The 17,530-nt window shown below is 47.6% G+C and overlaps 1 protein-coding gene across 3 annotated transcripts in view; it reads right to left on the minus strand.

The window, feature by feature from the left end:
- Positions 1-1,502: 1,502 nt before the first annotated feature.
- Positions 1,503-17,530, minus strand: part of WDR26 (WD repeat domain 26) — a 36,120-nt gene continuing 20,092 nt past the window's right edge. For 2 of the 3 annotated variants that reach the window (XM_042924562.1, XM_042924560.1), the window contains exons 8-14: positions 13,587-13,727; positions 10,643-10,762; positions 8,516-8,661; positions 8,140-8,218; positions 7,696-7,825; positions 4,536-4,721; positions 1,503-2,227 (exon numbers count right to left, since the gene is read on the minus strand). In XM_042924562.1, the coding sequence (XP_042780496.1) occupies positions 2,202-2,227; positions 4,536-4,721; positions 7,696-7,825; positions 8,140-8,218; positions 8,516-8,661; positions 10,643-10,762; positions 13,587-13,727 (828 nt within the window). In that variant the 3' untranslated portion in view covers positions 1,503-2,201. The remainder of the gene's footprint in view (positions 2,228-4,535; positions 4,722-7,695; positions 7,826-8,139; positions 8,219-8,515; positions 8,662-10,642; positions 10,763-13,586; positions 13,728-17,530) is intronic. The other variant, XM_042924561.1, reaches the window with a different exon arrangement.

Below are 17,530 nucleotides of genomic sequence, written 5' to 3' on the forward strand. Positions count from 1 at the left end.
ACTACCCACGGAGCACTGGGCTCCTGCGTGGGGGCGGCCGGGTGAAGCGGGAGGAGCGGAGGCCGAAGCCCACGGACGGGCGCGGACCTCAGGGAGCGCGCTGGACCTAATCTGTCAGCAGCCGTGGCGTTTCTGGGCCCACAGTTCGTCAGAGATGCTACTGTGGAGACGGGGTGCATTGCCTAACGGCTTCGGGGCGGAAAACGTGCCTGGACTTAACTGTACTGCGGGAAAGAGAAGTTGCCACTGAATTATATACAGTTACCAATGAAGACTTTTATTCAAGCTTAAAGTAAGAAGTAATTTTAGTTAAGAAAAATGAAGTACCAGATAAACTGTAACAGATCGTTATCGTAACTTAGAAGTATCAAAACAGGAATTCTTGATTCTCTAAGTGGGGGTCTCTGCAAAATGGAGCTTAAAGAAATCTTTTACATACCAATTTGATAAAATCATCTGCTGACACGGTCTGTCGCTTCCTCTTACTATGAGCTTTTGGGAGAATCCGTGCTATTTTAAGGCCAATTGTGTTTTTCTTTCGTCTCCCCTCCCTGACGTCCCCGCCCCCACAGGAGAGTCCCTGACACCCAAGCCCTTCTCGCTCTGCTCTGAGGGTCCCGGGCCCCAGAAGGGACTTGGCACGGGCCCTTTTCCTCGCCAGAACCTCATCTCGGGGGCACCTCCACTCCTCTCCCCACCGTAACAGCCGCGGTCCCCTCGGACCCTCTGCCGGAACGGGGAGGTGGTTCCAAAGGAGACGAAGTACGCCGCGTCCAGCTGTTACGGGGTTTAAAAGCACAATGCGAACGGGAGGCTTTTGGCTTCTTTCAGATGTGAACTTGTCAGGATTAAAAGTGCTTTCCCACGGAGGAAACCTTTCCTTGAACTACCAGGGGAGGGGGAGGCAAAGACTACCCACAGCACCAGTTTGGAATGAGGTTCAGTATGGCAAGATCTGAAAAACTGAGAAGGAGCGTTCTGTACGTGTACGTCCCTCGACAGGTCAAAACGTTACGGGCAGTTCAGACACAGGACTATGAGGTGTGAAACCCAGTTTCGGTCTGTGGCCTGTGGAGTCTTCTAACACGCTGGGTCATGCTATGAACTTCCCCGGTGGTCACACCTGCTTTCCACTCGTGCCGGACCCCACCAGAGCAGACCTCCAAGCCGGGAACAGCTCGGAACGTGCTTCGCGGAAAGCCTACACTGACTCACTACCGAGCTCTCCTGTTGGTACAGGCTTAAAATTCTCTTTTGGAATCTTGAATTTCTTCGACATCAGGTACTGATGTTCCTTCGGGGAAAAAAAAAACAAAAGGGGGGAAACCTCCAAGGGGTTACTCTGGATTTCCTGTGTAATGTCCTTCCAAGCTCTGTTTCTGACCAAGTCTCATGTGGGATTCCGGAAGAGCGTCAGTTTTACTGCGTATCTTAAGTCATAGAGGAAACTTTTTTTTTAAGCTGGTTTAGATTCCAAATGTATACAAATGAAGTCACTTTAATCCTATAAATACTTCTTAATTTATTTTTAAAAAATTGTGCTGTTAACCCTTTTACGGGGCAACAAGCTATGTGAAAAGTACAAAACTTTTTGTCAAATGTAATATCGAGAGTGCTTTTGACATAGTTCACTGGTTTGTCATCTGGACCGGTATCTACTGCGCAACGGGCAAAGGCTAGGATCCATGAACCAAGCTGCAAAGATCTCAAGCTAAATAAGGCGGAAAGATTTGGAGAAACAAAAGAAGGAAATTCTTTCCTATCCAATGTGTACTCTTCAGACTAATGCACTCCTTCTATCAAGCCTTCTAAACTGTTAAATAAAGTTTTCCAAACAAGCATTTAAACTTCATTACACAGAAGAGCAACAAGAGTGGTGTCCCACCAGACAAAAGGCAGGAGGGAAAACAATATATATACGGAGTTCGGTGGGTAAGCCTGAATGTAGCACAGTCCTTCACAACCGATGGGGGCGATTCAACATGGCGTCCAACAACGTTCTAACGACGTGCTTCATCTCAACTGGTTACTATGAAGCAAGGTGTAAATGTTTGGCCCCAATCGGGCTTCAGAAATGGTTCTTTTTTTCATGACGAGCATGTCTGTCCAGCTATCAATCATGTTTGTTTGCACCAAATCCCAAGCCATTAAAATACGACTAATTTTAAGTTAAACAGAAGCCGTCTGCTCCACACTCGCCATCAACTATCCATGCTACTGCATTCCTCTGAATGAAGACAAGACGAAATGTGTTTGGAGGGCGGGGAGGAGGTGGGGGGGGGGGGGGGAGGGGGGAGGGGGAGGGGAGAGGGGAGGGGAAGAAAAAAGTTACCAGTTAGTAAGTTTTAATATCAGCATCATGACATGACAACCCGTACTCCCACTGAAAAATAATCACGCCAAGGCACACACTTGACATTTCCACCATAATCATTAAAACCAAGTGTTTGTATCACGTCTTAACTTAGGACAGTCTACATCCGTTACTCTGTTCCCCAAGTGAACGATCACACTAGACTCTCACGGCCCTGCGACCGTGGCCTTGCTTTGCCCGTCTCAAGGTCTGCAGTCATCAGCCTCCCCTCTCTGGCTGTGGGTCAGCCACACACAACACACACAACACACCCACTTAGAGCGCACAACTCAACAGTTACTACCGGTACGTCCACAGGACTGTACAACCATCACCTCCACCAACCGCGGAATGTTTTCGTCGCCTGCTGGCACTCATCCGCAAACACCGGCCCCCAGCCCGTCTACTTTCAGTGTCTGGGGGTATGCCTGCTCAGGACGTTTCATACAAACGGAATCACACTCAGCGGTCTTTCGTGCCATCCAGGCTGTAGCAGCGTCACCGCCTGTGAACTCGACCGTTATCATAAAAGGATCTTACTTAGGGTGTCATGGTTTTTGGAGGTTGTTTTCTTCAGCCTCACCTATACTTTTCAAAATTTCTATTCCAAACAGGTGTTCATTTAAAAAAAAAAAAAAAAAAAAAGTTTCTTCGAGTGGGGGATAAAGAACCAGAAGAGTGCTACATAGAAGGCCTAACAGCCACATACCCAGTTACACAGAAGCATTTTTCCTGTTTTAGGGCTATCTGTCTCTGGCTCTATCGATGTTGCCAAAACCCAAGGCAGAGTTGTTGACCCGGACCAGAGCTCAGAGCCACACCACATCTGGTGCATCCGCATCAACTAAGCACCCCCCCCCCCGCCCCTCCCCGCCGGCAGCACAGTGGCTCTTCACTGTCATGGAGAGAGAAGCTCAAGGGTGTGTCTAAAATAAATCCACTTAGAAGGTCAATCTGTTACTACAGACCGAAGATTCTTCTTCACCTTCAAATCTTACTTGAAGAGACAAATTCCAAATGACTGATAAGGTTAGAAACGCACGTACGACCAGTGACGGACGTATGCAACGTCTCTATCAGAGCCCCGGCCCAGAAACTGAAACACGACAACGAATGGAGCGGAGGCTGAGTCCTCATGGCTTTCCCTGAGGAAGCGGGTCTGCCGTGCGGTGACGCACAGGCCAACGGCCCTTCGGGCCCTGAACCACTCAGCAGTGGTTCACAAACTTCACCCCTGTCGTCCTTCAGGCTCCCGCTCTCATCTGACAGCAGCTGGTTGCCTTTCTGGCTCATTTATGTGGGACAAAATGAACGCAAATCTCCTCTCGGTTTTCTAGGTCAGGGACTTCCTTCTAAGCAAACAAAACACTTCACCTGCTCTGTGTGAAAGCGGAGTTAAGTCCTTTCCATAAACCTTCTCATCACGTCTTCCCTCCAGCCACAATGTCTTGCTCAACGGAGCCTTGTCCTTCACTGTTCACTTCCTCGCTCTGGGCCTGCTTCGTTACCAAGCGTTCCAAGGTCGTGAGAAAACCCTCTTGGATTCGGGACTCGAAGGCCGGCAGCGCTCGAGTGAGGCCTGGCCCAACTCCGTCTGGAACCCTCCAGAACTGAGGGTAAACATGTCTCTCGGAGGGCCAGGAGGATTTGTGCAAGACCGCACACGAACGACCAGGCCGGCATGCTGCCTGGCCCCAAGGTACGGGGGAAGTTCAGTTTCCTTCCCTCTCCTCTGCACAGGGGCTGGGGTGCCACGTGGTGCCATACGGGTTTATTTTTAAGAGTAAAATCCATAATCAAGATCGTTCTAAAGTGGTTCACATTTTGGATAATGGCTAGTTCTTGTGGGTATAAAAATATAAAATGCTTCCTGCATCATGAAGCAAGACGATTTTCCATATGCTGTTGAACTGACCACAGCCAGAGGATATGAAGGAGGTGGCACATTCCAGTTTATTCTCCCCACTGTCACCGCGCACACACATGCACACACGTGCACACCCCCCACCCCCCCCACCCCCCGCCTCTCACATTGCTTACACTCCTGTGAAGGGAGAGCGTATACAGCCTCTAAATGAGGGAGAACATAAATTCTGTCCCACGCTTAAAAGTCCTGCAACTTTCCAACGAGTGGGGCCCTGTTCCACCGGGAGGGAGCCTGGCTGCCGTGCAGTGGGGTTACCTTCAATATTCTGGTGGTCTATAAAAGGTGCTGGTCCCCATATTCTAACAGTGCCGTCGTCGGAGGCGCTGGCCATCAGGGATGGGATCTGTGGGTTCCAGCTCACGCAGTTGACTGTGCGCGTGTGCCCTGTCAGCTCCGCGATGGGCAGTTCACTACGTTTGTGCCAGATGTAAACCTTGTGATCTGAACAAACGGCAATTCAAAGAAAAGTTAGGGAGTTGTCCTACTGACCTTCAATTTATTATTCGTTACACACAGAACATGTGATGTGATTATCAAGATGTGCCACGAGCAGCTCAATAAATTACCTTCCGAAAAAAGCCATTTTAATAAAATACACATTTTCCCTGTTAAAGGTGATTGATTAGCCCTCAAGTCATCACAGAATCTGCAACGTTCTGTAAGACCTGAGCAACAGTCTAGATCTTCCGACGTGAACAAACCTAGGACAGAGACAATAAATGCTAGGGAAACCGGACGGGACAGAAAAACTATGTGTCCAAATTCAGCAACAGCAATGACGCAGGTGACAGCGGACCCCTCGCAGGGTGTTCAGCGCACACTAGGTCCCGGACACCGTGTCCTGGGCCTACACGGTGCTGCCCACGCCCTTTCCGGGCTCGGGGACAGCGGAGGCTCCGGAGCCGCGGCTACTCAATGCCTGGCCACCCCCCACCACCGACCAGCCCCGTTGCTGTGGACACATAACCCGCTCCTGGCGACACTGCAGCCGTAAAGGAGGGACTGGACTTACCTCATCACGCACGAGGGTAAAATTAGTTTGTGTATGGAACAGAGTTTTGAAAAGAGCCTGGCACAGAGGAGACACCACGTGTTACCATGAAGTGATGGTCCTTAAACAGAGGGCAGAATCCTGGCTGAGTCAGAAAAGCATTCAACCTCAAGACGGGCCACTAGTGGCCAGCGTGGGAGCTCCTGGTGGGGGGCGGTCAGTCCTTTATGGAAAAGGACGACGTCCTGGCTTCAGAACGTCTAACGGGACGACGTGAGGCTGGGGCTGCCTCTGAGCATCCTGCGTGCGTGTGTGAAGCGAAAGCGGAGACCCCCGCAGGAGAACTAGCGGAGCTCGCCTAGAAGGCGTATGCTGCTGCATCGTTTCTCCTGGCGTAAGAAGAAAAAACACGGACAAAGACCGGCAGATTAGCCACGCTTCCCCCCGAACTGGAGGAGCTCCCAAGAAGGACACCACAGGTCCGAGGAGCGTGAAGGTGCCTGCCTCCTGTGGGGAGCGCTCTGTGAGCACACACCCACGGAGTGTGCGGCTGAGGCAGGGCTCAGGGTCAGAGCCACCGGCTTGCTGACCGAGCCCTGCCGGCTGCCACCGTCCAGGGCACCCACAGCTCATGCAAGGGCAAAAAAATAAAGCAAGTTTTTTTTATATCACCAGCACAATGAACACGCTTGAGCGACAGCAGAACTCTTCTGGGAAAAGGTTTCCTCATCGCTCTATTTTATACTGCTGTTCACGTGTTTGGGGATTTGGAAGGTTCTTGAAATATTTTCCTTGCACACGAACGACAGGTGGATTAATGTGACCGTCTCGGGACAGGAGACATTCACTACCTCCGCTCGGTGCTCAGGACGTTTTCAGAACCGCTCTACCACCCGGACTTGAGAACGCGCGTCTCGCTGTTTCAGGTGTGTGTCACTTGTAGCCCCGAATAGAACATACTGTGCTGTGCTCACAGTGTTCATCATTAGTTCAAAGTCTGTTCGGGGCCTAGAATGAAGGACCGTGTCACTGGCGACAGAGGCGGCCAGACGGCTCTCCGGGCATTTCTAGGGCACGTGTGCCATTCGGAAGGGCTGTGAGGCTGAAGAGGGGGAGCAGGGCTGCGAGAGACCCGGGGGGAAGTGGACAGGCAGGCAGAAGGCTTCCCAAGGGTGGACCGTGTCAAAGTAGGAGCCAAGGCGGAATCCGGGCGAAAACAAATGATTAAACTACCAGGAAAAAAAAAGGATTTCTAACTGCAAAGACATAAACTTTTCAAAAGTGTCACCTACAAACCACTCTTCTCAATCTGATCGGATTTTTTTTTTTTTTTTTTTTTTTTTTTTAGTGGAAGAAACAACAGATAAATTCGTACGCTTCATATGAATCCCTAAAGGTCTTTGTCCCGATTCTTTTTTTTTTTTAAAGTTTACTTTTGAGAGAGTGAGTGAAAGTGGGGGAAGGGGAGAGAGAGAGGGAGAGAGAATCCCAAGCAGGCTCCATGCTGTCAGTGCAGAGCCCAATGCGCGGCTCGAACTCATGAACCGTGAGAACATGACCTGAGCGGAAATCAAGGGTCCGACACTTGACCGACAGCGCCACCTGGGGCGGCCCTGTTCTGGTTCGTAAGTACATCTCATACTCAGAGGAAAAACTCCTGTGTTACTCTGTGATCCTCTGTGTACTGACAAGACAGGGGTAGCAAACATGGAACATTAGCAACATAATCCAGTACCTTGGTCTAGGTTGTAAAACTAGATTCAGTATTTTTAAAAGTGACTTAAATAACTTGCTGCCCTAGTACTTAAAACAGCAGAGTGGGTACTCAATGTGGCCAATGAAAATTTTCAGTAATTTCCCACGACTTGTATTTCTATTACCTTAAAAGGTACACTAACTTTCAGTACTTACTCACCTATCTATGTTGCATATTTTAAACAATTTCTCTCTTAAACCGGACTACTTTGGGAACAAGCCTGCCTGAAACACTGATGTTAGCCAACTGGAGAGCACATTTACTCTGAAAGGCAGTAGAGACTCTTCTAGAACTTCAGCTTTTCTGAGACTGTAAGAATTATCAAACTCTATTGTTCTCTTTGGCCATTACAAAACCACTAAAGATTTAGCGATCATCAATTTTGTCTAAGTTCAGCTAAATCATCATAATCAACCAGACTTTTTAGATCCTACTAACCTCTGAATGCCACCAGCCTCATGAAAAGAGCAGGCCGGCATTTGAAAGAGTTTGGATTTAAGTAAACCTTGATGTGACGCACGCACCAAGCGTGACCAGCGCTCTCTTACGATTTTTACCCGTGTTAACACCCTGAATCTGCCCGGCAACACGGCCACCTTCACACACGGAGACGGTCACCGAGCTCCCACCCCATCCGTACACACGCTCCAACAGTGCACACAACTTACCTTCGCTGCCACTAGCGATGAAGTCTTCGTTATGGCCTCCAAAACATGAATGAATTGTATAAAACCCTTGCGTGACACCTTGATACTTTCTTACTAAAACTCTGTCTTGCAAGTCCCATAAATGAACTCCCTGTAGGCAAAAGAAAATGGGACATATTTATTCTCCCTCAATTCAAAAGAATTTTAAAAAGTCATCTGTGAATTTCCCTTTGCTCGATGGAACAGTTTTAGTTTCTCGTTACGCAAAATGCCAACATTCTGATAAATTTATGGTTGACTCTACACCTTTAAAGGTCAAACATATGAGGTAAAATTTAAGAATCTGTAAAAACAGCAGTCTTGAAGAAAAAGTATTTGTAGAAACATTCGTTTACACACACACACCCCAAAAATCGCAATTAAAATCTGAACTACACTAACTCTTTGAGAGAAGGATAAGCTTACCTGAGTTGCTACATTTAACAAAGCTAACCGGCCATTCTTGGAAATAGTAAAAGACATAATGGGGTGATCTTCTTGTACTCTGTAACCAGAAAATAATCTGTCAGAAGCAACATACTGAAAATCAAGACATTCAAATTATCAAAATGTAACCTGTTCTACTAGCTTAAAGACCACAGTTCTGTCTGTAGTCCCCGCTACGCACTATTTTAATCAAGGAAGAAAATCTGAGTTTCTGGTTACTCGGCACCACCAGACCCGCCAATCCAAACAGTCAAACCAAATCCACAACATAAAAACTCTTCTTCTACAATAGCAAGTTCCACCACATGTTTTAACATAAATCAATGAATATTTAACGGATACAAAAAATAGTTACATGTTCCTATCTGTAAGGTCCTCGAAGTTGTACCCCCGGATTCGCTGGTGTGTATCTGATGCCAGAACCGTCTTGCCGTCGCTCAAGCACCAGAGGCATTGCACTCTGACCCCTTCCCAGGAGTCAAGGAGGTTACCATCTAAATCCTGAGGAGAAAAGCACCATTTAGCCCCAAAGCTGACCAGCACGTGGAAAGCAAACAGAAAGAATCTCTTGGCAATGTCTTTCTGCAGCAACGTTTGTTTTTTCCTGATCTCAACTTAATTGTTCCACGACTGGTTTTAATCACAAAAATTTGAATACAGGGCAAATTTCATTACAACAATAAAACTGTTGGGAGGGGGAGAGAACCTCTGTAAAATCCATCTTTCCTTCAATAACCAGCCAGGCACAGGCAAATACAATAAATAGAAAGAAAGAATCCCTAAATTCCAAGTAAGGGCCTTGCTACTATTGGAAAAGAATTCAAATGCTCCTTTAAAATGCATTATACTGAGGTTTATCCTAATCACTCAGATGCTGTGATCTGGAAAAGGTTGCTGACACGGTAATTGCGGCTTTACGGAAGCCAGAACGTGCTACAACACTTTAAAAACTTGTAACGTGCTCCAATGGGTAATGTGTTCTACAGATCAGAGCTCCCAGGATTATCACCTTGTTGAATGTTCCAAGGTCAGAGAGGCACCCTGTTCCCGTTCCCCAGGGGGCCGGGCTGCCAAGTCCTTGTCCCGAAGGGGTCAATACCGTAGGGGACGGCGGGGTCGGCAGAGACGTTGTGGTCATCTTGCAGCCAGGGACTTAAGAACAAACGGCTTAAATGCTGCCATGTACAGCGTGGTGACTAACTTGCAGATTGAGAGTTGCTAAGAGGGTATATCTTAACAGTCCTCACGACAACTTTGGATGCTAGTGGACAATTACCGTGGTCGTAATTTTCAACGCACACGAACATCAAGTCATTACGCTGTAACCCTGAAACTAATATAATGTTACGTGTCAGTTATCCCTCCGTTAAAACAAAGCAAAACGGAGGGAGTAAGAAATAAAAGTAGGACAGTGCATTAACCCACGAATAGAAACTCCACTTAAAAAATGGGAAGATCACACGTAGATCAATACACTGTGCTGAGACGACTGGGAACAAAAAAAGCACTGGGGGCTTGTAAGCAAGCACGTGTCCCACGGCCAGCATAACGGAAGGCCCCCCAGTCTGTAACGACCACGTAAGTCTTCACGATACGCATCTCTGGCGACATTTAGCGATTTACGGGATTCAGGATCTTGTTTAATTCTGGTCTTAAAAACATGTCTCGAAGTGCCCCTGGCACTGAGCCTCGAGAAGACAGGGCCTGATGACATCACACCCCTGGCAGAGCTGGCCTCGTGACAGGACTCGTCACAGGATTGTCACCTAGTACTTCTGCTCGTCAGACAGCCAATCCAAGATCAGCAGGGCAGATGCTAATCAAAAGACATTTCAAATAACGACTGGAAGGCTCTCTGGTAGCTCTCCTCACCACTTTTAGTCCTCAAATACTTAAGACCACCTGCTCATGAAACTCAGCATATTTTTGATACAAAAAACCTAAAACCTCAAAAGAATAGTAAAATATTTTTCAATCCTATACATTAGAAACTTGTTTATGAGAACAAAATGCTCAGTAGAATAATTTTTTACGTCTTACTAAACTCAAAGTCCATAGTTTGTATAAAAAGGAGAACAGACAGTTCTGCACACTCTGCTCATTCAGAACGAGCGCAAGGCAGGTCTTCATGGAACGTATCTTATACGAGATACCAAGGCAAGCGACTATTTTAAACTTTTTTTTTTTTAACGTTTATTCATTTTTGAGAGAGAGAGAGAGAGAGAGAGAGAGAGAGAGAGAGACAGACAGAGCATGAGTGTAGGAGGGGCAGAGAGAGAGGGAGACAAAGAATCGGAAGCAGGCTCCAGGCTCCGAGCTGTCAGCACAGAGCCTGACGTGGGGCTCAAACCCGTGAACTGTGAGATCACGACCTGAGCCGAAGTCGGACGCTTACCCAACTGGGCCCCCCAGGCGCCCCGGCAAACGAACTATTTAAACACAACGAAGAGCAGAGGCGTGGAGAGGCGCACGACATACTCACACACTGATAGAACTGGCCGCGCTGGCCTCCGGTCACAAAGCGTTTCCCGTCTGGATTCCAAGCCACACTTGTTAAACTGTCCTCGTGAGACTGGCTCATTTTTGTCCTTAGCTCTCCCGTCTACAGAGGAATAAAACTGTGGATAAGACCTTCAGATATTCTTCTAAAGGGAATGTATAAAGAAAAGCCAACAGTGACTGGGCTATCTGGTTAGTTTAGTCCTCCTAACTGGAAAAATGAACTATTTTCACCAGCCTCATAAAAAGCAAACGAACAAACAAAAACACCGCAGCCTCAAAGAGAAATTAATTAAGAATATGGTGAAAAGCTCAGCGCTGCAGGCCTGTTCCTTCTGAGTTCCCACTTCTCCTCACTCCATAGTCCTTTACAGATTTATTCTAAAATTGCAGTTAATGCCATTAGCAATTCCTCACGAACACGATTAATAGATTGAAAAACTGTGCCCTTGAACTAGGGCAGGGGTGTTCTAAATTATGTCAAATTTTATACTCAAGATGCTCAAAATGTAGTAGGGAAGATGGGAAGAGAGAAAGGAAAATTATTTCTCTGATATCTAATTTGTTTAAGTTTATTTATTTAGAGAGACAGCATGTGTGCGTGAATCCCAAGCAGGCTCTACGCTGTCAGTGCAGAGCCCGACACGGGGCTCAAACCCACAAACCGTGAGATCATGACCTGAGCCAAAATCAAGAGTCAAACGCTTAACTGACTGAGCCACGCAGGCACTCCGATATCTCATTTTATCTCAACTAAAAGTCCCAGAAAAGAAGAACTTTTGTACTGTTTGGCGTAGCCACTTTAAAGTATTCCCAACTACGAAAGACTGTTTAGTGGTTACAAAACTGAAACATCCTCCTCTTATTTTTTCTAGGTTATTCAACTTAGAAGGTAGACACATACCATTTAATCTAGTCTCGATTCCATTTTGTTCATGGATTAGAAAGGCTCTGAGAGAGATTAGCTGCCCTTGATGTAATAAAAAGTACATGGGCATAATTTTCCTGTGAGAAATGGGTAATCAAAAGTAAAAAGAAAACAGTGAAAACAAAGTGTAGGATCAGGAAATGGGGCCAAGTAATAAAAGCAAAGGGGACACTAAACTAGAAAACCAGAAGTCTCCCTGATTTTCCCTGGTCCAGCAACGTTAAAACCTTCCCCCGTATCGTTAATTGCTCTCACCTACTTATCTTTTTGGGTTGCTAGAGAGAAACAGTTTAGAACCACAAGTACACACGCAACAGCTAAATCCTCCACACTTCCTGTCACAAACACGTTAGTACACATTTCTGTAGGCAGAAATGGTCTTTTCTTCTGTTACGCTCAGGACAGCACGTATGTGAGTATGTAATTACGAAACAACCTAAAAATATAAAGGAATAAGGTGAAAATGGACTACGTAACAGGTCCGCTGAGTAACACACAAGCAAACAGGCGAGCTAGAACATCGTGTAACCGTCTAGAAACTCAAAACTGACCCACAGGAAGACTGTGGCCACCATAAATCCTGAGTCTACCACTGTAGAGTTATGACGACATGTCTTCCTTTGAATGGGGAAAAACAGCTTTGACGGAAAAAACCCCTTTGGTCTTTGAGGGGAGATTCACTTCAGGCCCGTTTTGCTGAGAAAGCCACGGACTCTCCTGTGCCTTGCCGCTCCCCGAACCGGATCCCGAACACACGCTGCGCGCACACTGCTTTGATAAAAATGGCACTAGCAGGGCGCTGGGCGTGTCTGATCATGAAACGAATGTTAGATATTAGAGGATTAATTATAGCTAATGTCAGGTTAAGACGGGAGCGCGTGTTATACGGGGGAACGTTATTTTGTAGCAGGTACGTGCTTAAATATTTGGGATAAAACATCCTATGTGTTATTTCCTTCCAAACGTTTTGGATGTGGGGGTCTATGTGAGTGTGTATGCACGTCCTCATGCGTGAGCACACACGTGTCCACACAGAATGTACGGAATGCTAACTGCCGAATCCAGGGTGCTGGGCCCAGGTCACCGCTGTATTCCTCCACTTTTGAACGTTTTCCTTAAGAAAGCGGGGTCTCACACATGAACAGCAAGTGAGCAGTGACAGAACCGCCCGGGGCAGCAGCAGAGCGAGAGTGTGGCCGGTCACCTTCAGGGGTACCCCCTGTGCACACTTCTGCAGAGTTTGAGCTCCACTCTCTCAGTAAAAACCAACTCACTTCCAGGCCCCCGGACTCCCAGGCCTAGCTCATCAACTCGCATTTTTACATTCAAACCACAGCCCGGACCACGCTCTGGTCTCGCGTCAGAAAAGCGAAAAGAACGGCATCGAACCAGCCATCTTGCAGAAGGAAGTTAAAAAAACCAAAACAACCCTCAAATTGTAACTATAAGGTTTCCCAAACATAGTACAAAATTAATGGCGGGAACTTAATGCTAATTTTTAAAAAATGGGACCCTAGATAAAAGCCAAGTTTTCATTTAGAGACAGCAACAGAGCGCTTACTACTGAGAGCTGAAACTTCCTTTGTTTCCCAGATTAGATGAGAACACCAAACACAGGCCAGGGGACAATGGTGTGGCCGCCAGGTGAGAAGTCTGACCCCGCAGGGAGGCGGTCACATGGCAGTTCCGCGTACATCAAACGACGAAACCACAGGGCGTCCTCTGGGGAGGGTGGGCGTGGGGTGGGTGGGGAGAGTCCCACAGTCAACAGCGTCAAGTCCACCATTCCTGAAAATACTCATTCCTCTTTCTTTTCAAAACTCTATCATGCTCAGCATGATGTTTAGCTTTACACATTCGGACACCTGGGCTCCATCCGACGGATTCTCTTTGCTAAGGGGGCCGAATGGCTCTGCTCTACGGGAGAGTCGAGTTTCGAGTGTGTGGATGTGCGGAACGGCTTTCCTCAAGGGCCGAAGCAGGGACGGAACGCGCTCACCTGTACGTTCCAGAGCCAGAGTTCGGAGCAGTCGTCTGGGCCACACGCAACAAGATAGTTGTCATCCGGACTCCACGCGATGTAAGAAACGCCGTACGCGTGTCCTTCTAAAGTCTTAAGCAGTTTTAGCAGGTGTGTGTCCTGAGGGGGAAAGAGGCCACTTGGTTAGAGTCCATGTCCTACTTCAATGAGCTGCGAGGTATACTCTGAGAACGTCATTCACTCTGAGGGAGTTTTCACAGATTCCACCAATCTCCCAGCCGAAGCCCAAACAGCTCGCTTCACAAAGACACGTCCGCACGGCAACATCCAGTCAGCATCCACCACGCACCGGGCCCCGTGTGCCAGAGGCCAACACAAGGACACAGGCCGTTACCTGGTGATGCTCTCAGGGACACTGAAAGCAGGTGTAGTCACAGCTACGTTTTCATTTTTGAAAACTGCTTTCTTGAGACACAACTCAGGTACCACCCTCTCAAAGTATATGACCTAGTGAATCTAGAACATTCCGTGGCCTCACAAAGAAGGCCCGTACTCACTGGCAGTTACTGCCCCCACCTGCCTCCCCTGGCAGCCACTCCTGTCTCTCTGGATCTGCCTATTCTGGACGTTTCGTACAAGTGGAGCCATCCAATATGGCGTCCTCTGCGATCGGCCTCTTTCGCTCTGTGCGTCTGCGTGGTGTTTCCAGAGCCCATCTGTGTCGCAGCCGGGGTCAGCATTCCGTTCCTTCTCCCTGATAGATCCTCCATTTGTGGACACGTCAGACCCCGTGTACCCACTTGTCAGCTGACCAACACGGGACCGTTTCCACGTTTCTGGCTACTGTATCTAATGCCGTCATGACCGTGGACAAGTCTCCTCTGAGTCCACGCGCGTGAGTGGAGCCGCCAGCTCTCTGTGTCTTCTGAGCTTCTGGCCGTGGCTGGGCAGGACGAGCACGGTTTGGCAACAGCGCCTCGTGTAACCCTCCTCAGTCTCCAAGGTTACCACCCCCCTTGCCCCCACGGTACAGGGAAGGGCGCAAAGTCTGTGAACGTGGAAGGCCTGCCCCTGCCCGGGCCCTAGCGTGAGCCGTGTGGAAGGGACCGCGCCGTGAGAGGGGAGGTGGCGAGTGACAGGGCTGAAGAGTGGGCACCTTCACTTCGGGCTAAGGGGGAGAGGAGAGCCGCCGACAAGTTTTAAACCGGGGCTATGGGACGTGACATCTGGCTTAGGACGGGGACTACGGGATGTAACATCCGGCTCTAGGAGGACGTGGAAGGTGAATCTGAACGAACGGACACAGGAAACGTACACTCATAAAGAGCTGACACCACAGCCATTAACAGTTAAGACAGGCCATCCAAACAAAAGTCTGGACCGAAAGAGGTCACACACAACAGAATGGGACGACCTGTACATTTTGGTTGTGGGAACAGGAAACGGGGGCGGGAAGCAAGGAGTTCAGTTTTAGGTTTGGTCAAAGATAGAGACCAGTATCAAGCCTGCAGGATTCCAACGGCGAGGACCCAAAAGTAGTTAGGGATGGGTCTGATAAACTACTCCGATAAAAATAGGTTGGGAGATTTTTCCAGAAATGTAACTGACCAATGGATGTGTTTAATGTACTTTGTTTCTTCACTGGACCCTAAGTCTAGCATTTATTCAATCGCCTTGTCCAAACCGCCGTTGTTTGACAAAACTAACTAGGTAACGCTACGACTGCCTGTGATTCCTCTCTGGGAGAAGGCTAACAGGCGTGGGGATCCGTACAAAAACAGAGAGTCTCCGGCATAATTTAACAGGGAAGTCTAGGCTTTTGGACCGGCTCAGGATCTTCCAGCAAGAAACTCTCATTCGTGGCGGTCCTTCGTATCTACCCAAAGATTCACTTCTAAACTGATGACAAACTACTTTAGAAGTATGTAACTAAAAAACGAATTGTTTCATGCACATTAATTAATCCTGAAAAAAAAAGCGCAAAACATCAATGGGGATATTAATACTAGGTCATTACGAGCACAGCGTCTCTATACTAACCTGTTCCAAGTGGAAATATCATGTTCATGGAATCCACTGAACTCTGCTTTAGATTTTGGGTGGGGAAATGAGTAAAATGTTTTTTTGGGGGGGGCAAACGTAAGAAAACCTGTCAAAAGAAATTAGGCACTGGAATCACACCAACTCAAACCTCAAAGGTCCCTACGTATTCTTTTTTCTATCTATTAAAACACACACACACACACACACACACACACACACACACTCAAGAAGATCACCAACTTTCTTACAAGTTTTTCAGACAGTACTTGACATAAAATACCATCGTGCTAAACTCTAAAATCCACTGCATTTCAAATTGGAACAAAAGCATGAATTCTGCATGTCCCAAGCTACTCTGGCTACAAAAGCCCTTCACGTGGAACTCCTGTCCCGGCAACAGCACCCTGGGTGATACCAGCATGAAGGCCCAAAGTCCCCAGCAAAGTGTACAAGATCCTCCTCGACTGGCTGCTCCGTACATCATGAGCCTCGTCTCCTAGTCCGCAGCGTAGCCTCTTCCCGGAACTGCCCGGATGCCAGCCATGTCCTCCTGTACCTGGGGGCCAGTAGTAACTAGCTTGTCTAAGTAACCGTTTACTCCGTCTTCTCCGAAGACTTACTCGTCTTACTCTGCCCTTGCTCTCCAGCTCCGGTGGCGTTTCTTCTTTGAGGCCCTGTAGCACCCAGTATAGAACAATCACACTGTATGACCATGAGCTGGCAAGAAGGCCTCGCATAGAGCACGTGCTCAGAAAATACGTGCCAAACGGTGGGAACTGCTACACGTCGTTGCCAAAAGAAAACGTAATAAAGCACAGTCTGATGTGCTTTCTTTCCAGACACGTTGCAGATAACTGCTGAAATGCGACTCCTTGGAATGGCACTCAAAGGCCGAGACTAGACCCCACGCTATTTTCCTAATCTGGTTTCCCACTCTTTGCCTGACTCACCCTATTCTCTTATTTGAAGGTGGGGGAGGGCAAGGTAAGGTCCCTCTCGCCCCCAAATGCCCCTTCCTGTCTCCCTTGATGTCGTGCACATCAAGGTCAGACTAGGTGCGCTCACCTGAGCGGCAGGCCTGCGCTTTTGTGACCCTTTGTACATACTGCATGAAACTTCCTTCGCCTGTGGTCTGCAAGGAGTCATTCAGGAACAGAAACGGGGGTCTCTGAACTTGAATGGGACAAGTGCACATCTTTATTTTCACTAACCGCAGGCCGAAATTCAGTATTTCCTTCAATCTTGAATGAAGGCAATTAACAAGGCGGCATCAGGTGATACACGAGGGACATTCACATACTGAGTATTAGGAAGGATAAGGTGGCGGTTGACAGAAATCTCAAATATTTTCACAGCACGTTACTTGTTGCAGGTATCTTGAAACACTGACGCCCATCACTACTTCAAATCTGATACTTGTTAGCTCTCTTGCTAGAACTTGTTATTTAATGCGTTAATAAAAAAGCACCACGTTATTATACTGTATCTGTTTCTATACTATCTTGACAACTCTATTTCAGCATACTTGGGCTTCCTATATGTTCTGGCTTATGCATTTAAAAATGTTATGGGGGGGGGTCCCTCCAGAGTAGTACATGGTACAAAACGAGAACGCCTGCTTTATCGCAAAGGGTAGGCCTTGTTTACCTTTCATCATTCACAGCACATAGTAGGTACACAAATCTCGAGGTGTGTTCTCCAATTTGATTTTGTTTTAAAGTAATAAACTCCAAGCCCAACGCAGGGCTTGAACTCACAACCCTGAGATCAAGAGTTGCACATGCTACAGACTGAGCCAGTCAGGCACGCCTGATTCTTTTTTTTAAAGATATTTCCTTCTAGAGGCACCCGGGTGGCCCCGTCAGTTAAGCATCCAACTCTGGATTTCGGCTCAGGTGCTGATCTCACGGTTTATGAGT

This window comes from Panthera leo, chromosome F3 (genome assembly GCF_018350215.1).
Source record: "Panthera leo isolate Ple1 chromosome F3, P.leo_Ple1_pat1.1, whole genome shotgun sequence".
In the NCBI taxonomy this organism is placed as follows: domain Eukaryota; kingdom Metazoa; phylum Chordata; class Mammalia; order Carnivora; family Felidae; genus Panthera; species Panthera leo.